The 20,284-nt window shown below is 34.9% G+C and overlaps 1 protein-coding gene across 1 annotated transcript in view; it reads right to left on the bottom strand.

Moving 5' to 3' along the window:
• The window catches only part of LOC130447466 (anosmin-1), a 51,056-nt gene extending 31,072 nt beyond the window's left edge, over positions 1-19,984 (bottom strand). Inside the window, exon 1 of the mRNA XM_056784297.1 lies at positions 19,714-19,984. Coding sequence (XP_056640275.1) covers positions 19,714-19,908 — 195 coding nt within the window. The 5' untranslated portion in view covers positions 19,909-19,984. The remainder of the gene's footprint in view (positions 1-19,713) is intronic.
• Between the last annotated feature and the right edge of the window lie 300 nt (positions 19,985-20,284).

Genomic DNA, 20,284 nt, shown 5'->3' with positions numbered 1-20,284 from the left:
ATAAGAAGATGGCTGTTATATCCGTCTACTTGGATCACTTCAAGGCATTTGATGTGATGGATCATATTTTATCTCATCTGATACAGGCGAAATAGTAGCTACACATCTGAATAGAGATCTATTGAGTTTTTTTAAATATTCCACAGAGCATAATCTAAATCTGAATGCAAATAAAGTGAATTCGTTATAACATTTGGAATTATAGTTGGGCAGTCACATGTTGGTATTGGAACAATTTTTTAAGACTCAGGACTAATTATAGATGTGGACTTGAGGTTGAAACAATAATCAAAGGAAAGCTGTGCAAAGAAGAACCCTTTGTATATAAACGAGTATATTCTCAATTTTAAGATGAGAAAAATACTTTATGAATCTCTAGTACTATCTAGTGTTGTTTAATACATTTGTCTTGAAAATAAGAAAGTATGGCCGGCAAAACATTACGCTTTAAGTTGGTGTAAAATATTGAATGTTGCATGCGTCTTTTAAGAAATTGTTGAATACACACCTGTTCATTTGAAGAATAAATTTGTATTTTGTGAAATAATACGTAAAGTACTTGTTAGAAATGAGAATTTGTTAACTATTCCTGAGCATAAATCTCCGCTTTTCCAGTTTTTTCAAGTTTCACGTATGCAACTGCTAGTTTATAATGCTCTCAAAAGGACAGTTCTTTTAAATCTAAGAATAGAGCAATTTTATTTAGTGAGCAGATCTGTAACTAACTTTATCTTTTTCTTTTTGGTTTTTATACTCCATTTCATGAATTTATAGTTGATATTCTAGTACTTTTGATTTTTTAACCACTGGAAGAAATTATATTCATGTTCAAACTCGCCACTCCTGTTTTTTGTTGTGTAAATGTTGTCTACTTTGATAATAGTATCTACTGCACATATAAGGTGTTTCAAAAAAAGGTGATCCTGTCATTAGGATATATAGGAAACTGATAAATAGTTGGGATTCGCTCAGCAACCAATTTTTTACGATTTTGCTACAACTACTTGCAACATTGTATTGAAATCTATAACGAATATGTTTTGAAAGCTGATACGTCCAATGAATTTGTTTTTATGTCTGAATCTCATCGAGGACGCTAGTTACACGGTTCGTACCAAGTGGTATTCAAAAAAGTTATATTCAACTTTTTCAATATAAGATTTATTAGGCAAAATTACAAGTGAACTTAAACATCATTTAATTTTACATAAAAAATGTAAAGATACAACTTGCATTTATGATGAGCCTTTATTACTCTACGCTCCCAAATGGAATATAATGTTTGGGCAGCAACTTTTGGTAACAAATTAATAGATAACCACATTCTACCTAGAAATTTAAATGGTGATACGCATCAGGATTCTTGAGCAAAACTTATGCGATCCGATATTAGAAGATTTAACACTAAAGGAACGAGCGAAGAACTCTGTATTTATGCACGATGGAGCTTCACCGCTCTTTCATAGGTGTCGTAATTGGTTGAGTAACCATTTCCCGAATCGATGGATTGATAGAGATGCAGAAGCTCCGATTCATTGGCCTCCTCTTAATCCCTTGTATTACAAAGTTTGGTTATATCTTAAAGAAAAAAGTATCCGCTCAAGAATTGAAAGACAAAATTCAACGTTACTTTAATAACCTCATAGCTGACTCCCAATTGTTTAGACGACTAGTGCATTCTTTAGAATAAAGGATAGGCTTGTGAATTTGTGAAAACGGAGGACATTTTGAATACCTACTCTAATTGAGATCTATATTATGTTATTAGTGTTTTCTCAAATTTTCATCTTGTGATTTTTTATTTAATTACTACATTTGCCCGTGCTTCATTGTTCCAAGATTCAGAGAAAAATTTATTTTAGGTAATAGTTTAGCTAGATAGCTGGACTTTTCGATATATGGTGTGTTCATAAAATAACGTAAATGATATTTCGGTTAAGATAAATGTAATTGGTGACTATTTTAGTTTGGTTCAAGCATAATAGTGCATCACCACATATTAGTATTACTGTTTTTTTTCAAAGTTTTTCAAGAATAATGGATTGAAAGGAGGAACGTGAACAGCAATACCTCGGGATTTCTTTGAGAGCTATCATCTGAAGAACTTCGGAAAACGCTTGTCTTTCCTTTGAGGAATTAAAGGAAACCTGCTTTTTGAGTACGATACAATCCATAAACAAAGACTACGGTAGCTACACTTGTGCTTTTTAAAGCCAGAAGAGTTGAGTTGCATAACCTGTAGACAAGTAGCTAACTTTGCAAAGTCGTTGCTTCTTGACTGGTGAATATTCCGGGGTGCACGATAGGTCAATTAGCGAGGTAAATTTACAATCTTACACCCAACCTAATCTCTCTGAGATTATTAAAACATTGAGATGAACTGAGGAATAAAATATTGTCAACAGCTTTTCCAACAAAAAATCAGTGAGTGTAGACATCCAAACAGACTTCAATGCTCTGAAACACCATGAGGAAGAATTTTCTTTATGAACACACTCTATCTAAATAATCTAGTCTAATCTAAATATCTAAATACATCTTATATACATATAAGTGATCGTAGAAGAGAACATTTAAATTTGGGATCTTCGAACAGGCTTATGCGACAGCTATGTGTTAATGAGTCGATTTATTTATCACTACGTCTTTGTATTAATCAATATATTGCTCCCGAATCTATCGTGAAAGTTTTTTCACTCGGGAATTCATATTCAAAATGAGTACAATATTAACAGTCATCTATTGATATGCATCGAAATACACACATAACAATGATCTATGGCATATGCGAGTTGTGTTCAATAGATTCAAACATAACGTAATTTGTAGATAAATTATGAGACATAGATGAAACGTGAATGAGTAATTATTGTTTTCAAATATAAGTACAAGTGTTCATCCATGAATCAACTGAATTTTTAAAATAGCTCGAAGTAATAAACACAGATAAAACTAGTAAAATGAATATTGATAAGGGATGAACTCATCTACATTTATTGCAGATATATTTCTCATTAGGCTTCCTTCTAAAAATGATGTTTACTTATTTTGAGAAGATGAATTAACCTTTTGCTCTTTTACTTTTTTTTTGTTTACAGTGTCTATCTAAGACGACGACGCACTCAAACGGAGAGATATACAATGTAGATAATCAACGCGGTGGAAACCTAAGTAGTAAATTAGTGTTATTCTTTCAAAAATAAAACAACAAACATACAAGAAGACATCACGGGACAGGAAAACACCTAAGGTACTAGGTCAACTAACTGTAAGTTGATTATCCAGTGGACAAGTCGAAGAAGTTAAGGAAATTAATGGTAGGAGTCATCTGATACAAGTTGGAACTGTTGGAATTTGATGTCGAAGTGCACGTGGAATAATGATTTGGAAAGTTATTATATATGATAACGGATCACCTCAACGGAGATTTTTGAGAAGCTGTTGAATATGTGCAGGACATGATGGAGAGGGGACTCTTAATTTTGCACTATCCTTAATAGACTCTAACGTAATTAATCCACGGAGTTGAAAGTAACTTATAATGAGGTGACACCTTTGTTCATGAGAACATCATCCAGAGACAACCAGGGAACGTTGCTTGGAATATAAAGATTCAGCAGATCTGCCAAGAGTTTAACCTAAAGAAGATAAGTAAAACAATTCAGGAAACCGGTAAAAGATATCAAAAGTTGAAAGCCTACTCCGACATCCACCAAAAAAGATCACGCCAAGTATCCACGAATAAAACAACAACTTCACATCAGTACTGAGAGAAGAAAGAACCGAACCAAGAAAGAAGGACCAGTCTCTTACGGTCCTATTAGAGAAGGTTGTTAAGATCTCAAGTACAGATAGCTTGGGAAGTTAGATCTACTCTTCGAATTCTATAATTAATGAGTCAGTTAAGAATTCACTCCTTCTAGAGGCCACCTAAAACAGATAAACAACGAGAATGGTATATCAGAAGAAAAGAGAAATAAAGAAGATGGTCGTTCACTTCCACTGAATATATCGAGTAGTATGGGAAGTGAGCAGCGATGAGATAAGGGTGGTAGAAAGCTCGTTTTTTAATGTATCTTTCTTTAATCGTATTTTAGAAGAGGAAGGTTTGGACATTCAGCGGTCTTGTATGTCACAGTGAATAACGTGTGCCATCTAACGAAACTTACAGTTCATATCGGTAGTACCACAACGTGAGTGCTAATAATTCTTATTTTCAGTATCCAGATTTCGCATTCAAATAAAACAGATATTTGATATTTTAACATTTTAGATGCAATTGTATTATAAATAACCAAACTTTAGTTAATGAATATAAAATCTATAACCAACGTTCTACTTATAAGAGATTTTATCTGAACCATCAGCAGCTCGCGCTCTAATTACATAGTTTCCATAGTTCCATTATTAGCATTCTCACTATTTATTGGGATACTGTTTACCAAGACTATACACCATTGTTTTGGACCATAAAATTTTGAGCAGCTGAATTCAAACGCGGTTGCATGGTGCATCAAAATGAACAAGAATTTATCGCACATTTAAACGTCTATTTTGATGAGAAAGATAGCAACTATTATTTGGACAACCCTCGTAGTTGTAGATGAAAAGTGTAATATGTCAACATGGCTACTTTTAGGACATGGTCTTCATGTAAATTCGACAAAAATCAATATATATGATGATAAAAAGTTATGTAACAAAAGGAAACATTAACAAAGGAAGTATTGGAGATTAGGGCGCAGTCTTAGCTAAATCTGTTGCCGATTTCTTTGATTCTCTCTGTAACTGAACGCGGTACTTACACGATAATAAATAATACAGCGATAAGTACCACTGGTTTTTTAACAAGATGATACAATCTCGGCCATCTGTCTCAAATTACTAACACAGACATTTTATAAACTTTCCTATGGTCAATATGACTTTGTTGTTTATTTACCAACTGGTCAAGATATAAATGGAAAGACTGGATCCAAGTTCCGCAATGTATATCCTTCTTAAGTAATTTTATGCCGTCACTGCTCGATAAATCTTTATAAATTATTTTATTTGTCTAATCCTTATTCCCAGCCGTCGGCTCACTATTCGTTTTTTTTACTGCAAATTGACCGAACACACCCGGTATATATAACGGATCATGTTTCATACCAACAAAATTTACGGGGTTTTCAAGAGATTGTATATTTTGGATCGGAATATTGGTCACGGATTCAAGAGAAAATTTAAACAACAAAAATTCTTATCCAGTAAAATTCACTACAAATTGATAGTTTAGTCACTAAGCTATCGATAACGTACACTAGGTTAGACTAGAGATAAACTGTAAAAACACCCAAAAAACTCTCTTTGATAAGAAGAATTTATTGAAACTTTTTAGAGTTTTGGAAGAATTTAGGGGAATGTTATTGAAAAGTTACCAAATACAAATTCAGATTATTTGGTCGACCACTGCGATCCTAGTCTTTGAAGGTCTTACAGCTTCGTTTAAACTCTGCTTCTCAATCTTTTACTATCGATAACGAAGTAGCAATCTTAGATTGAGGAGAATCTAGTAAAGCTTTTATATTGGTTGGGCTAAAGCCATTCAAATGAAAATCTTGTACGACATAGCGATGACCAATTTTTTCCATGTTTACAAATCCACGTTCACCATTGATGGATAGAAACCAAGTACTAGACAATGTGGCCTTTTCAAATTGCGAATATATGATGTATATATTATGTACTTTCTAATAACGTAGTATTTTTTTAAGCAGGTACTTCTGGGACCCTCTTCGTAAAGCCGAAAGAGCAACAGGGACATAACTCACATAATCTTGTGCGACAGCTATAAAGCTTTGTTCGCGGGTGTAATTTCGAATCATATTAAGGACAGATAGCTAAGCACTTGCCAAATTATTGATCGCGCTTAGCTTACGTCTAAATCTGTAGTAACCGTATGTGTGGGTCACATCAATTCCTTTAATTATTGATTATGTCCATCAGCATCCTGAATAGATTCGTAATGAAGCATACGCATTACATCAATCCTAAATTTGTTACCAAACGATTCTAAAGTGACCCGCGAACAAATATTTCGGGTTGTCTTGAAATATTCGATTGTAGAGTTTGTTGAAACTCTTATTTTCCGCCGATTTAATTTATCGTTATAAATTATATAAAGTATACGAAGAATTCATTCAACAGTAGTTCGTTGGATGTCGAATTTTATTGATCCTCCTCGTATCCAAATAACAACAATCATCTAAATTATGATTTATGAATGAGATGTATACGTAATTATAACATGAGTAGTATCAATATGATTCATACAGGATAATAAACGATCTAAACGGCATTAATCTTAAATTATTAAAAGTTATTCAGTCACTTTTAAAGCACAATAAATGTCTACTCATTCACGCATTTCCATTTGAATAGGCCTTACACTAATATTGTTGAATATTATGTGTTCGACATCAACCAAGTGTGTCACGTATAACAAAAACTAAAGTTTTTGTTTTGTCTAGGATGTCTTATCCTATTTATAGACGGACGTCAATACCTCACTTCGGAACGAAGAAATACATTACCCATAACATCATATCGGTCAATGGAAACGGTTAAAAAAAAATTAGGTTCTAAGCAGTAATTTTGTATAGTGATATTAAACAACTGAAAAATAAAATTGGTTTAACCTCACTCTATCAAACTTTACATGAATCGGACTTCGTTTGGAAGAAAAATAATTGAAAAATCCCGCGCTTATACAAAAAGATGGAATCGTCTTTTGGAAAATTCAATATTTAGAGAAGATTAGAAAATTAAAAAGAGAAGTTAAAAAATTTTCTGATTTTATATATGGATAAATAAAGACGTTTTATAAATCCAAATATAAACTGTTTACAAAGGGAGCATACCCTGATGTAAGAAAAATTTTCCTTTACAGGACTGGGGTTGGGGTGATTTTTTGGTATCGATTCTTCTTTGGAGCAGCGTTTGCTCAGTGTTTGTGTCTGCCATCTACCACGGGTGGAGTTAAACTGATTAGTTTGAGAAAATAAAACAAAATAAAAGTTCAGGCTCAGCTAGGTTTGAATTATTTTCTGTTGTCGGTCATTTGGATTAGAGGTAAAATGTCGTTCTAAGTAACCAGCAAGCTGCACGAGTTATGTATGTATGTATGGATTTGGGGTCTAGTATACACTGCGACCCAAAGGATCTATTATGTCCCCCTTTCTTGCTGCGATACTTCAGAACCCAGTGCTCACAGCTGATCCATCAATCCCACTCCTTTTAAAAAAATTAAGATGCGGGATGGCTTCAATTGCAAGAGATCTTCGTCTTCTATTTCATACACACCTTGTTGTAGTGCTCTTTCTTAGTCTTTCACACTTCGAAAGAATGTGAATAGACGTTTCGTCCTCCGTGCACCAGAATTTGCTAGCGTCTTCAGGTGTTTGTTGAGGGACAATGCCCCGATAGAACTCCTGTTAGTATTCGTAGATTGATCTTAGTCAGGTTGAAATATTCAATAGATCTAAAGAGTCCTTGCTTTGCAAGAGTTAAGTCCATACACATTAGAGTGCGAGAGAAAGCAAAAGAAATGCTTTGTTGTCAGAAAATTGTTTACAATTTTTAGATAAGAGCTTGTGAATAATTACTGAACAAACACAAAATGAAAACCAAATCTAAATATAAAGTATACAGATGAAAACTACGATGAGTAATGATATTAATTTTTAAAATGTAAGCATATTAAAATTTTTATAATTATATAAGTATATACATTACATGTATACAATGTCAAAAATAAACCAGATAAATAATTTGATTACTCGGCAATCCTGAAATATGTAATGATTTGTATTACAAATTAATATTAGAAGTAAATATTAGTATTAGAATAAAAATCGTTTATAAAGTAGAAGGCACTTTCCAGCACATGTGCCTTCAAATTATTACGAAACGTGGGAAAAATGTTATAGATTTGATTTCAATTGGCAAATGATTGTGGATTTTTTTGCATTGTGAAGTATAGAGCCCTCAACTTATTCTGAACGTGGAGTAGGTACATAAAGATCTTGTTCCGTGGATAGATGTACATTTCTAAAGTAGGAGACTCGCGCTTACGCATGAGGCATAGGATTCAAAGATATAATAAGGAATACTTTGAATCTTCTGGAAAAGTCTCAGTAGTGAATCTTACTGATTAGTCTGGGTACATATCTAACAGCTTTTGTAGTGTGAAATTCGCTCAAATTCAGTCATACAAGACATGCTCCAGAAGAGAAAGGCATACTACTCAAAAAGGGCATAATAAACTGTGATAGAACTTGAGAAGTTGAAATTGATCTTATCGCAAAACTGGCAGAGCTTAATGTTCCGTAAAAAGTGGCGATAAACTTTCAAAGAGTTGTCTACAACAACCTCTGAGAATTTTACAGATTAAACAACGTCAAAAGATTGCAACGTATTATAATCTGATAAAACTTTAGTTTTAGACAAATATTAAAATTGCACTATTATTTAAGGGTGGTTAGGTCGTTAGATATGGTGCTATGAAGTGCTTTGACATAAGGGTTGCACCAAGAGAAACTGGCATCATCCGCAAGGAGACGTCAATTTAATGGACATTTCGTTTCAACTTTCTATGAGTTTTCCATAGCTTTCGACTCTGTAAATCATAAAATTTTAATTAACAAATTGCAGAACTACAATTCAGCTTGTAAGGGTTGATACAACGATGTCTTCTTGCAAGCCAATAAAATTTGGGATGCCTCAAGGCTCAGTACTAGCTTTATTTTGTTTCTTATATTTGGAATAATTATAGAAAATTGTTGCAGTGTCTTGAAGCTGGTATGGGCTGAAAGAAACGCTATTTAGGAGGGATGATATGGCATCATTAATGTATTTGTTATATAAAATTCTAAACTGTATTAGTAAGTATTGGGTGCGATTGGGCGATAGTTCGATGTTTAATCTTTATCATAGCCTTTATGCAGAGGTACAATTATTGTCGTTTAAAGACAATTTGAAAAAGTGCCATTTTGAAATGAAATGTTCATTAAATTGATAAGGTGATTCAATTTGCAATCCAGCAGACTCAACAACACTTTTAATGTAAATAAGTTTTCTCTTGGGTCGTGAAGAAACTCTAGCAGCCCAAATGAATCAATGGGAAGTCTGTCATAGTCTTCCATTTAATCTTATTCATGTGTAGTTTAATATTTTGGTTAACGTTCGGTTAAATATGGTAAAACAAAATGAAACCAGTGGTCATTTGGACAAATATACAACAATGAACCGGAGTTCCGATCTCCGTATAGGAATGCCTTGAAAATAAGGTTTATAAGACAAATCCGACGCACTTAATGCAATTGAAAATGAACATCAGGTCAAAAATAGTATCACTATCGAAGGCAACGGACTCAACGAGTTATTACTAATCTTCATTCCAAATTAGAATAATACCAGGTCACCAAATAATTGTCCATTTCGTATTCTAATCATCCACAATAATTAGTTATTTGAACTACAAGGAGTATGAGTAATATACACTGGCCAATAACGAAGAATAAAAATATTCTTCTTTGTCTTCGTCTTCAATTATAAAGCCGCCAGTCATTATCGATATGTCTCTCTTTACATCATTTTTATTTGAAAATAGTTATTTGCAACAATTTGAAATTTACATATTATGTTGAGCTCCAGAACAGCAATATGTAATCAAACAACAATGAAAGCATCACGTTAACAGTGGCGCCCTCATCAGCGTAAATTATAATTTTCTACAAAGTATGTGGAAGTTTCACAAAATAAATACTCTCAAGATTCTTGAGTACAGCTTTTGAATTATAATCTAATGTATACTTATTCGCCTATACTCTTGAAAAGTTGTTTAACTTTTTTCAGCAGCTAAACGTTGATGAGGAGGATACCTTCTATTTAAAGTAAAATTACCGCTAAAATTATGGCTGAAATATTCGCTATCATACCAGAGTTTTATTTTAATAGTAATTTTGTTCTAACACTATATAAGGTTTAGTTCATTTAAAGATGTATCCCGATAAAATCAAAAATCAAATTGCTATCCAAACGGCAAATTTTTAAGCCTTTCAATAATATAATAAAAGCATATATTTTAGTGATAAATAGTGAGAAAATATTGAATTTAATTTGCAAGGTAAAAAATAAATGAACACTACCGTGAAAATATCTTTTTTCGAAATATCTCAAAAAAAGGGAGGGGACTTAGCTTCGGTTAAATAATATAGATATTTTTTGGGATGTATATCGCGGCTTGATTGGCAAACCATGTAACTTCGTTTTTCCCTATATTGACGTTTTTTTATTATTATTATTTTTTTATTATTAGATTTGCTCAAAACGATAGCTATGAACGTGTCACACTTGAGTGTGTTTACACGTTATCACTAACGGTGCATGCTTTCATCTAAAACTATAGTTTACCGGCAATCAATACTATTGAAATTATTTATTAATAAAACTGTTTTTTCTCAGTTATAGTTTTGCGCGAAAAATTGTCGTTGAGGTAACATGCACGCGAGGAGATTGGTGGTCCAGTTATTAACGTACAAATTGATAAGATTTAGTTGTTAAGCACAAATATAACCGCGGCTGCTTAGTTGAAGGGCACTGAGATCTGGGCATTAATTCAGAAAAAACCCAGGACTTTCGTACGATTTTAAGATCTGAAAACTACTGGGGTAGTTGCTTAGTTGAATGGCACTGAGATCTGGGCATTAATTCAGAAAAAACGCAGGACTTTCGTACGATTTTAAGACCTGAAAACTACTGGGGTAGGGGCTTAGTTGAATGGCACTGAGATCTGGGCATTAATTCAGAAAAAACCCAGGACTTTCCTACGATTTTAAGACCTGAAACCTACTGTGGTAGTTGCTTAGTTGAAGGGCACTGAGATCTGGGTATTAATTCAGAAAAAACCCAGGACTTTCGTACAATTTTAAGACCTGAAAACTACTGGGGAGTTGCTTAGTTGAAGGGCACTGAGATCTGGGTATTAATTCAGAAAAAACCCAGAACTTTCGTACGATTTTAAGACCTGAAAACTACTGGGGTAGTTGCTAAGTTGAAGGGCACTGATATCTGGGCATTAATTCAGAAAAAACCTAGGACTTTCGTACGATTTTAAGACCTGAAAACTACTGGGGTAGTTGCTTAGTTGAATGGCACTGAGATCTGGGCATTAATTCAGAAAAAACCCAGGACTTTCGTACGATTTTAAGACCTGAAAACTACTGGGGTAGGGGCTTAGTTGAATGGCACTGAGATCTGGGCATTAATTCAGAAAAAACCCAGGACTTTTGTACGATTTTAAGACCTGAAAACTACTGTGGTAGTTGCTTAGTTGAAGGGCACTGAGATCTGGGCATTAATTCAGAAAAAACCCAGGACTTTTGTACGATTTTAAGACCTGAAAACTACTGTGGTAGTTGCTTAGTTGAAGGGCACTGAGATCTGGGCATTAATTCAGAAAAAACCCAGGACTTTCGTACGATTTTAAGACCTGAAAACTACTGGGGTAGTTGCTTAGTTGAAGGGCACTGAGATCTGGGCATTAATTCTGAAAAAAACCAGGACTTTTTGTACGATTATAAGACCTGAAAACTACTGGGGTAGTTGCTAAGTTAAATGGCACTGATATCTGGGCATTAATTCAGAAAAAACCCAGGACTTTTGTACGATTTTAAGACCTGAAAACTACTGTGGTAGTTGCTTAGTTGAAGGGCACTGAGATCTGGGCATTAATTCAGAAAAAACCCAGGACTTTCGTACGATTTTAAGACCTGAAAACTACTGGGGTAGTTGCTTAGTTGAAGGGCACTGAGATCTGGGCATTAATTCAGAAAAAACCCAGGACTTTCGTACGATTTTAAGACCTGAAAACCACTGGGGTAGGGGCTTTGTTGAAGGGCACTGAGATCTGGGCATTAATTCAGAAAAAACCCAGGACTTTCATACGATTTTAAGACCTGAAAACTACTGGGGTAGTTGCTTAGTTGAAGGGCACTGAGATCTGGGTATTAATTCAGAAAAAACCCAGGACTTTCATACGATTTTAAGACCTGAAAACTACTGGGGTAGTTGCTTAGTTGAAGGGCACTGAGATCTGGGCATTAATTCTGAAAAAAACCAGGACTTTTTGTACGATTATAAGACCTGAAAACTACTGGGGTAGTTGCTAAGTTAAATGGCACTGATATCTGGGCATTAATTCAGAAAAAAACCAGGACTTTTGTACGATTTTAAGACCTGAAAACTACTGTGGTAGTTGCTTAGTTGAAGGGCACTGAGATCTGGGCATTAATTCAGAAAAAACCCAGGACTTTCGTACGATTTTAAGACCTGAAAACTACTGGGGTAGTTGCTTAGTTGAAGGGCACTGAGATCTGGGCATTAATTCAGAAAAAACCCAGGACTTTCGTACGATTTTAAGACCTGAAAACCACTGGGGTAGGGGCTTTGTTGAAGGGCACTGAGATCTGGGCATTAATTCAGAAAAAACCCAGGACTTTCATACGATTTTAAGACCTGAAAACTACTGGGGTAGTTGCTTAGTTGAAGGGCACTGAGATCTGGGTATTAATTCAGAAAAAACCCAGGACTTTTTGTACGATTATCAGACCTGAAAACTACTGGGAAGTTGCTTAGTTGAAGGGCACTGAGATCTGGGTATTAATTCAGAAAAAACCCAGGACTTTCGTACGATTTTAAGACCTGAAAACTACTGGAGTAGGGGCTTTGTTGAAGGGCACTGAGATCTGGGCATTGATTCAGAAAAAACCCAGGACTTTCATACGATTTTAAGACCTGAAAACTACTGGGGTAGTTGCTTAGTTGAAGGGCACTGAGATCTGGGCATTAATTCTGAAAAAAACCAGGACTTTTTGTACGATTATAAGACCTGAAAACTACTGGGGTAGTTGCTAAGTTAAATGGCACTGATATCTGGGCATTAATTCAGAAAAAAACCAGGACTTTTGTACGATTTTAAGACCTGAAAACTACTGTGGTAGTTGCTTAGTTGAAGGGCACTGAGATCTGGGCATTAATTCAGAAAAAACCCAGGACTTTCGTACGATTTTAAGACCTGAAAACTACTGGGGTAGTTGCTTAGTTGAAGGGCACTGAGATCTGGGCATTAATTCAGAAAAAACCCAGGACTTTCATACGATTTTAAGACCTGAAAACTACTGGGGTAGTTGCTTAGTTGAAGGGCACTGAGATCTGGGCATTAATTCTGAAAAAAACCAGGACTTTTTGTACGATTATAAGACCTGAAAACTACTGGGGTAGTTGCTAAGTTAAATGGCACTGATATCTGGGCATTAATTCAGAAAAAACCCAGGACTTTTGTACGATTTTAAGACCTGAAAACTACTGTGGTAGTTGCTTAGTTGAAGGGCACTGAGATCTGGGCATTAATTCAGAAAAAACCCAGGACTTTCGTACGATTTTAAGACCTGAAAACTACTGGGGTAGTTGCTTAGTTGAAGGGCACTGAGATCTGGGCATTAATTCAGAAAAAACCCAGGACTTTCGTACGATTTTAAGACCTGAAAACTACTGGAGTAGGGGCTTTGTTGAAGGGCACTGAGATCTGGGCATTGATTCAGAAAAAACCCAGGACTTTCATACGATTTTAAGACCTGAAAACTACTGGGGTAGTTGCTTAGTTGAAGGGCACTGAGATCTGGGCATTAATTCTGAAAAAAACCAGGACTTTTTGTACGATTATAAGACCTGAAAACTACTGGGGTAGTTGCTAAGTTAAATGGCACTGATATCTGGGCATTAATTCAGAAAAAAACCAGGACTTTTGTACGATTTTAAGACCTGAAAACTACTGTGGTAGTTGCTTAGTTGAAGGGCACTGAGATCTGGGCATTAATTCAGAAAAAACCCAGGACTTTCGTACGATTTTAAGACCTGAAAACTACTGGGGTAGTTGCTTAGTTGAAGGGCACTGAGATCTGGGCATTAATTCAGAAAAAACCCAGGACTTTCATACGATTTTAAGACCTGAAAACTACTGGGGTAGTTGCTTAGTTGAAGGGCACTGAGATCTGGGCATTAATTCTGAAAAAAACCAGGACTTTTTGTACGATTATAAGACCTGAAAACTACTGGGGTAGTTGCTAAGTTAAATGGCACTGATATCTGGGCATTAATTCAGAAAAAACCCAGGACTTTTGTACGATTTTAAGACCTGAAAACTACTGTGGTAGTTGCTTAGTTGAAGGGCACTGAGATCTGGGCATTAATTCAGAAAAAACCCAGGACTTTCGTACGATTTTAAGACCTGAAAACTACTGGGGTAGTTGCTTAGTTGAAGGGCACTGAGATCTGGGCATTAATTCAGAAAAAACCCAGGACTTTCGTACGATTTTAAGACCTGAAAACTACTGGGGTAGTTGTTTAGTTGAAGGGCACTGAGATCTGGGCATTAATTCTGAAAAAAACCAGGACTTTTTGTACGATTATAAGACCTGAAAACTACTGGGGTAGTTGCTAAGTTAAATGGTACTGATATCTGGGCATTAATTCAGAAAAAACCCAGGACTTTTGTACGATTTTAAGACCTGAAAACTACTGTGGTAGTTGCTTAGTTGAAGGGCACTGAGATCTGGGCATTAATTCAGAAAAAACCCAGGACTTTCGTACGATTTTAAGACCTGAAAACTACTGGGGTAGTTGCTTAGTTGAAGGGCACTGAGATCTGGGCATTAATTCAGAAAAAACCCAGGACTTTCATACGATTTTAAGACCTGAAAACTACTGGAGTAGTTGCTTAGTTGAAGGGCACTGAGATCTGGGCATTAATTCAGAAAAAACCCAGGACTTTCGTACGATTTTAAGACCTGAAAACTACTGGAGTAGGGGCTTTGTTGAAGGGCACTGAGATCTGGGCATTAATTCAGAAAAAACCCAGGAATTTCATACGATTTTAAGACCTGAAAACTACTGGGGTAGTTGCTTAGTTGAAGGGCACTGAGATCTGGGCATTAATTCTGAAAAAAACCAGGACTTTTTGTACGATTATAAGACCTGAAAACTACTGGGGTAGTTGCTAAGTTAAATGGCACTGAGATCTGGGTATTAATTCAGAAAAAACCCAGGACTTTTGTACGATTTTAAGACCTGAAAACTACTGTGGTAGTTGCTTAGTTGAAGGGCACTGAGATCTGGGCATTAATTCAGAAAAAACCCAGGACTTTCGTACGATTTTAAGACCTGAAAACTACTGGGGTAGTTGCTTAGTTGAAGGGCACTGAGATCTGGGCATTAATTCAGAAAAAACCCAGGACTTTCATACGATTTTAAGACCTGAAAACTACTGGGGTAGTTGCTTAGTTGAAGGGCACTGAGATCTGGGCATTAATTCAGAAAAAACCCAGGACTTTCGTACGATTTTAAGACCTGAAAACTACTGGGGTAGGGGCTTAGTTGAATGGCACTGAGATCTGGGCATTAATTCAGAAAAAACCCAGGACTTTTGTACGATTTTAAGACCTGAAAACTACTGTGGTAGTTGCTTAGTTGAAGGGCACTGAGATCTGGGCATTAATTCAGAAAAAACCCAGGACTTTCGTACGATTTTAAGACCTGAAAACTACTGGGGTAGTTGCTTAGTTGAAGGGCACTGAGATCTGGGCATTAATTCAGAAAAAACCCAGGACTTTCATACGATTTTAAGACCTGAAAACTACTGGGGTAGTTGCTTAGTTGAAGGGCACTGAGATCTGGGCATTAATTCTGAAAAAAACCAGGACTTTTTGTACGATTATAAGACCTGAAAACTACTGGGGTAGTTGCTAAGTTAAATGGCACTGATATCTGGGCATTAATTCAGAAAAAACCCAGGACTTTTGTACGATTTTAAGACCTGAAAACTACTGTGGTAGTTGCTTAGTTGAAGGGCACTGAGATCTGGGCATTAATTCAGAAAAAACCCAGGACTTTCGTACGATTTTAAGACCTGAAAACTACTGGGGTAGTTGCTTAGTTGAAGGGCACTGAGATCTGGGCATTAATTCAGAAAAAACCCAGGACTTTCGTACGATTTTAAGACCTGAAAACTACTGGGGTAGTTGTTTAGTTGAAGGGCACTGAGATCTGGGCATTAATTCTGAAAAAAACCAGGACTTTTTGTACGATTATAAGACCTGAAAACTACTGGGGTAGTTGCTAAGTTAAATGGCACTGATATCTGGGCATTAATTCAGAAAAAACCCAGGACTTTTGTACGATTTTAAGACCTGAAAACTACTGTGGTAGTTGCTTAGTTGAAGGGCACTGAGATCTGGGCATTAATTCAGAAAAAACCCAGGACTTTCGTACGATTTTAAGACCTGAAAACTACTGGGGTAGTTGCTTAGTTGAAGGGCACTGAGATCTGGGCATTAATTCAGAAAAAACCCAGGACTTTCATACGATTTTAAGACCTGAAAACTACTGGGGTAGTTGCTTAGTTGAAGGGCACTGAGATCTGGGCATTAATTCTGAAAAAAACCAGGACTTTTTGTACGATTATAAGACCTGAAAACTACTGGGGTAGTTGCTAAGTTAAATGGCACTGATATCTGGGCATTAATTCAGAAAAAACCCAGGACTTTTGTACGATTTTAAGACCTGAAAACTACTGTGGTAGTTGCTTAGTTGAAGGGCACTGAGATCTGGGCATTAATTCAGAAAAAACCCAGGACTTTCGTACGATTTTAAGACCTGAAAACTACTGGGGTAGTTGCTTAGTTGAAGGGCACTGATATCTGGGTATTAATTCAGAAAAAATCCAGGACTTTTTGTACGATTATAAGACCTGAAAACTATTGGGGTAGTTTTGAATTTAAAGGGTATTCTTTTTGTTGGTGTTCATTCTCTTACACTCTATAACATTCTATGGTACGGTTCGAGTTTCTCGTATAGGAATTTCTACCACCGTTTTTCATTTTCTTTTTCCTTTTCACTACCTCTTATTGATTTCATTTCCTTTATTTGATCTATGTATTAGTATTTAGCTCTGTCCATTATTAATACTATTTTCTGCCTCTTCATATTATTCTTGTTATTCTTTTTGATTTCATTCCTGTAATACAACATTATGCGTTAACTGCGAATGAAATTCTTCATATTTTCAACAGAACTAATGATTAGAAGTTATAAAAGAGACTTTGATTTGTATAAATCTTAATAGAATTGTATTGTGATGTATGATTTATTTTCTAATTTGTGTAAATATTATTGCCATTTTTTTATTTCAAACGTACCGCACGATGAAGAGAGCGATATTTCCATCCTTCATAGTATTTTGCTCACTAGAAAATTAATCAGCAAACGGAATTCTTCATAAAAATATTCCATGAGCGCACAATGGAATGAAGTAAATGCCAAAAAAGTAAAACTGGAGGTGATTAATTTAAAAAAAAATTTATTTCTAGTCATTGTAAGAAATGATCTTCGTATTCTTCCTAATGTTCCATGTTACAATCTCCAGTAACCAACAATGGAAACAGGGGAATAACACAATTTTTTCAGCCGCCGTTGATTGGTATGAAAATTTGTATTTAATCGTTGAATATGCCCGACTTATGCTGTCTTCAAACTACCTCTTCTAAAAAAAATTGAGAACTGTATCCTAAATATATAAAAAACATATTTTTTCATATGTATTCCGAAAATTTGCCTCCAAAATTTATCTTTTTAGAAGCAGCAGATGAGCTAGTGGAGGCTAGTGAGCTCCAAAACTTTCCAATTGTTACCACAAAACAGCAATTGGTTTATCGACTATGACTGTCTCAATTTTTGAGCCCTCATATATCTCAATATTACCTCAATAACAATAAAACGTTGAATTTCAGTTAACAGCCCTACCGAACAGGGAAGAAGTTGAAGAAGTGATAAATAATAAGAAAAAATAAAATATGGATGTGAAAAGAGGGTTTAGAAAAGGTAGAAAAAAATGCGATCAAATTTTTATGATAAAACAGCTGATTACTAATTGTTACGAATATGAGATACGAACACAGATCTTTTTATTGATTTCAATAGAGCTTATGATCTGAACAGAAAAAAGTCAATCCAAATATTACTATACCAAACAAACTAATTCGACATTAGAGGACACAACCAAAATAATAAAAATTAATAGCAAGAAAAGTGAACCTTTCAAAACACAACAAAGATTAAGACATTAAGACCACCTATCAACGATACTATTTAATCTAGTTCGGAAGGCATAATAAGAAGAACCAATTGATATTTAACAGAAGTCACCAATGCTTAGCTTATGCCAATGATGTGGCGTTGATAGCAAGAAACTGAATGGAACGCTAATAGAATTCGAGGAACTAAAAAATTTCATGTATTTGGGTGTACTACTAGATAATAAATGCCAAGAAGAAAAGGAAATCTAACTAAGAATTGCCAAAAGTAACAGCTCTGCAGGAAGTCCTAGAAGAATAGTAATATCAAAAGAGATATCGAGATCTAGCAAAGATCGAATTTATAAGACAATGTTGAGACCCACCCTGACATACGCCTGTGAATAATGACGAATAAAACTAAACAGAAAATGGATATTTGGGAGAGAGAAATATCAAGAATAATATTGCAGGAAAGCAGACAGACTTGGGATGGAAGAGAAGATCAAACCACGAAATCTATACACTTTTCAATAAGGCACAAACCAGCGCGTTTATAAAGACAAAAATATTACAATGGGTAAGTCATTTAGAACGAATGGACGAAGTCAGGATCTTGAAACGAGTTGTATGGAAGATACCAGAGGGCACGAGAAAAAGAGGTAGACGAAGAAAACGGTGGAAAAAGACCTTAGAGAGAGAAAAATCCAGAGTTGCAGAGAAAAAGCAAGGGACCGAAAGAAGTGGAGAAAAATTATAAGGCTATGGACCTAAGTGGTCTGTATATATTTCGCAATTTCAAATGACTATAACTCAGAAACGAGGGATCGTATGAATGAGAAATATTTTTATGTCACACCATTATTTTCACGCCATCTACTCACTCCCGAATGTTTTGCATCAAATCCAGAAACACCTGTATTATTGTTTAATTCAAATCAGATTCTATCATACAAATTCTACAAGAGAATTACGTAAAAGTTAGATCTTATATTTTTTTTCGTAATACATTATACTTCGTTTTTTTGAGCCTGCAGCTTAATTTTATTTTTCTATAAAGTATGATATTTACTATGTATTTTTTTGATATTTGAAGTTAAAAAAGTTGAAGAAAAACATTTTACGAGGAATATATTTTATGGAAAACAATAATTCTATATAAGGTTTTGACATAAATTGACTTAAATAATTATAAAAAACAATATTTAGTAAAATATATACCACTTCTTGTAGTATTTTTTTCTTTTAATTAATATTTCCCCTCGTTTTTGTCATTTCAGACTACTGAAATAGAATAATCTATAATTTTACAGAATTTCAACCGGATAATATTTAATTTTCATTATCACACACAACAATTTTCATAAATTTCAAGTATCAAATATCAAATAATTATTTATCCTTTCAATGCCAGTGCACCTATCAAAAGTTTAAAAAAATATGGTCGATATGAATTCGAATTAAAAATAATTTTTATTCTTCGTTAAGCTATTTAATTTACTTTCCAGAAATTTGTCAATAATATTAATAATAAAAATGATCTTACAGCATTTCTGTTGTCTTCATTCCAACAACTAATTTCGCACCTAGCGACGACTAGAGGTTCCTGATGCCCATACCAGGATCTCATCCTACCGAAAGCTCCTTGTAGGACGCTCGTCGCGACGATAAAAGCGCCTAAGCTCACTGCTATTAGTCTTTGCACTCCGACTCCCCGAAAAATTGCCGTTCTCAATATCATCTCGGCACGCGGCGCCTACTAAGACCGATCACATCTGTAAAGATACTGAGTGGCAAATGCCAGCTGGGCGATCACCTGTGAGGATTACGAGGCCTACTATGATTAGGGAGTCGGAATATAAATGATGGGGTTCGATTCAATAATTTATCGATGAAACGAGGAGTTCGACATAACATTTCTTTTAATTACCTTAATTTCTATTTTGTTTTCGTGTTAAGAAAGATCCTACTAATCTAAGTTGAGATTTACCGTTATTATACATTATCAACTGATAAAGATACTTCATTTTTCATTGACAATATATACGAGGAATGATTAAAAAATTGATCCCAAAAGAAGCAATCTCGGAAGTTTTCTTTATTCAGGAAAAACTCCA

The sequence above is a fragment of the Diorhabda sublineata genome, chromosome 8, assembly GCF_026230105.1.
Source record: "Diorhabda sublineata isolate icDioSubl1.1 chromosome 8, icDioSubl1.1, whole genome shotgun sequence".
NCBI lineage: Eukaryota > Metazoa > Arthropoda > Insecta > Coleoptera > Chrysomelidae > Diorhabda > Diorhabda sublineata.
This window is presented reverse-complemented; position numbering and strand designations above follow the sequence as displayed.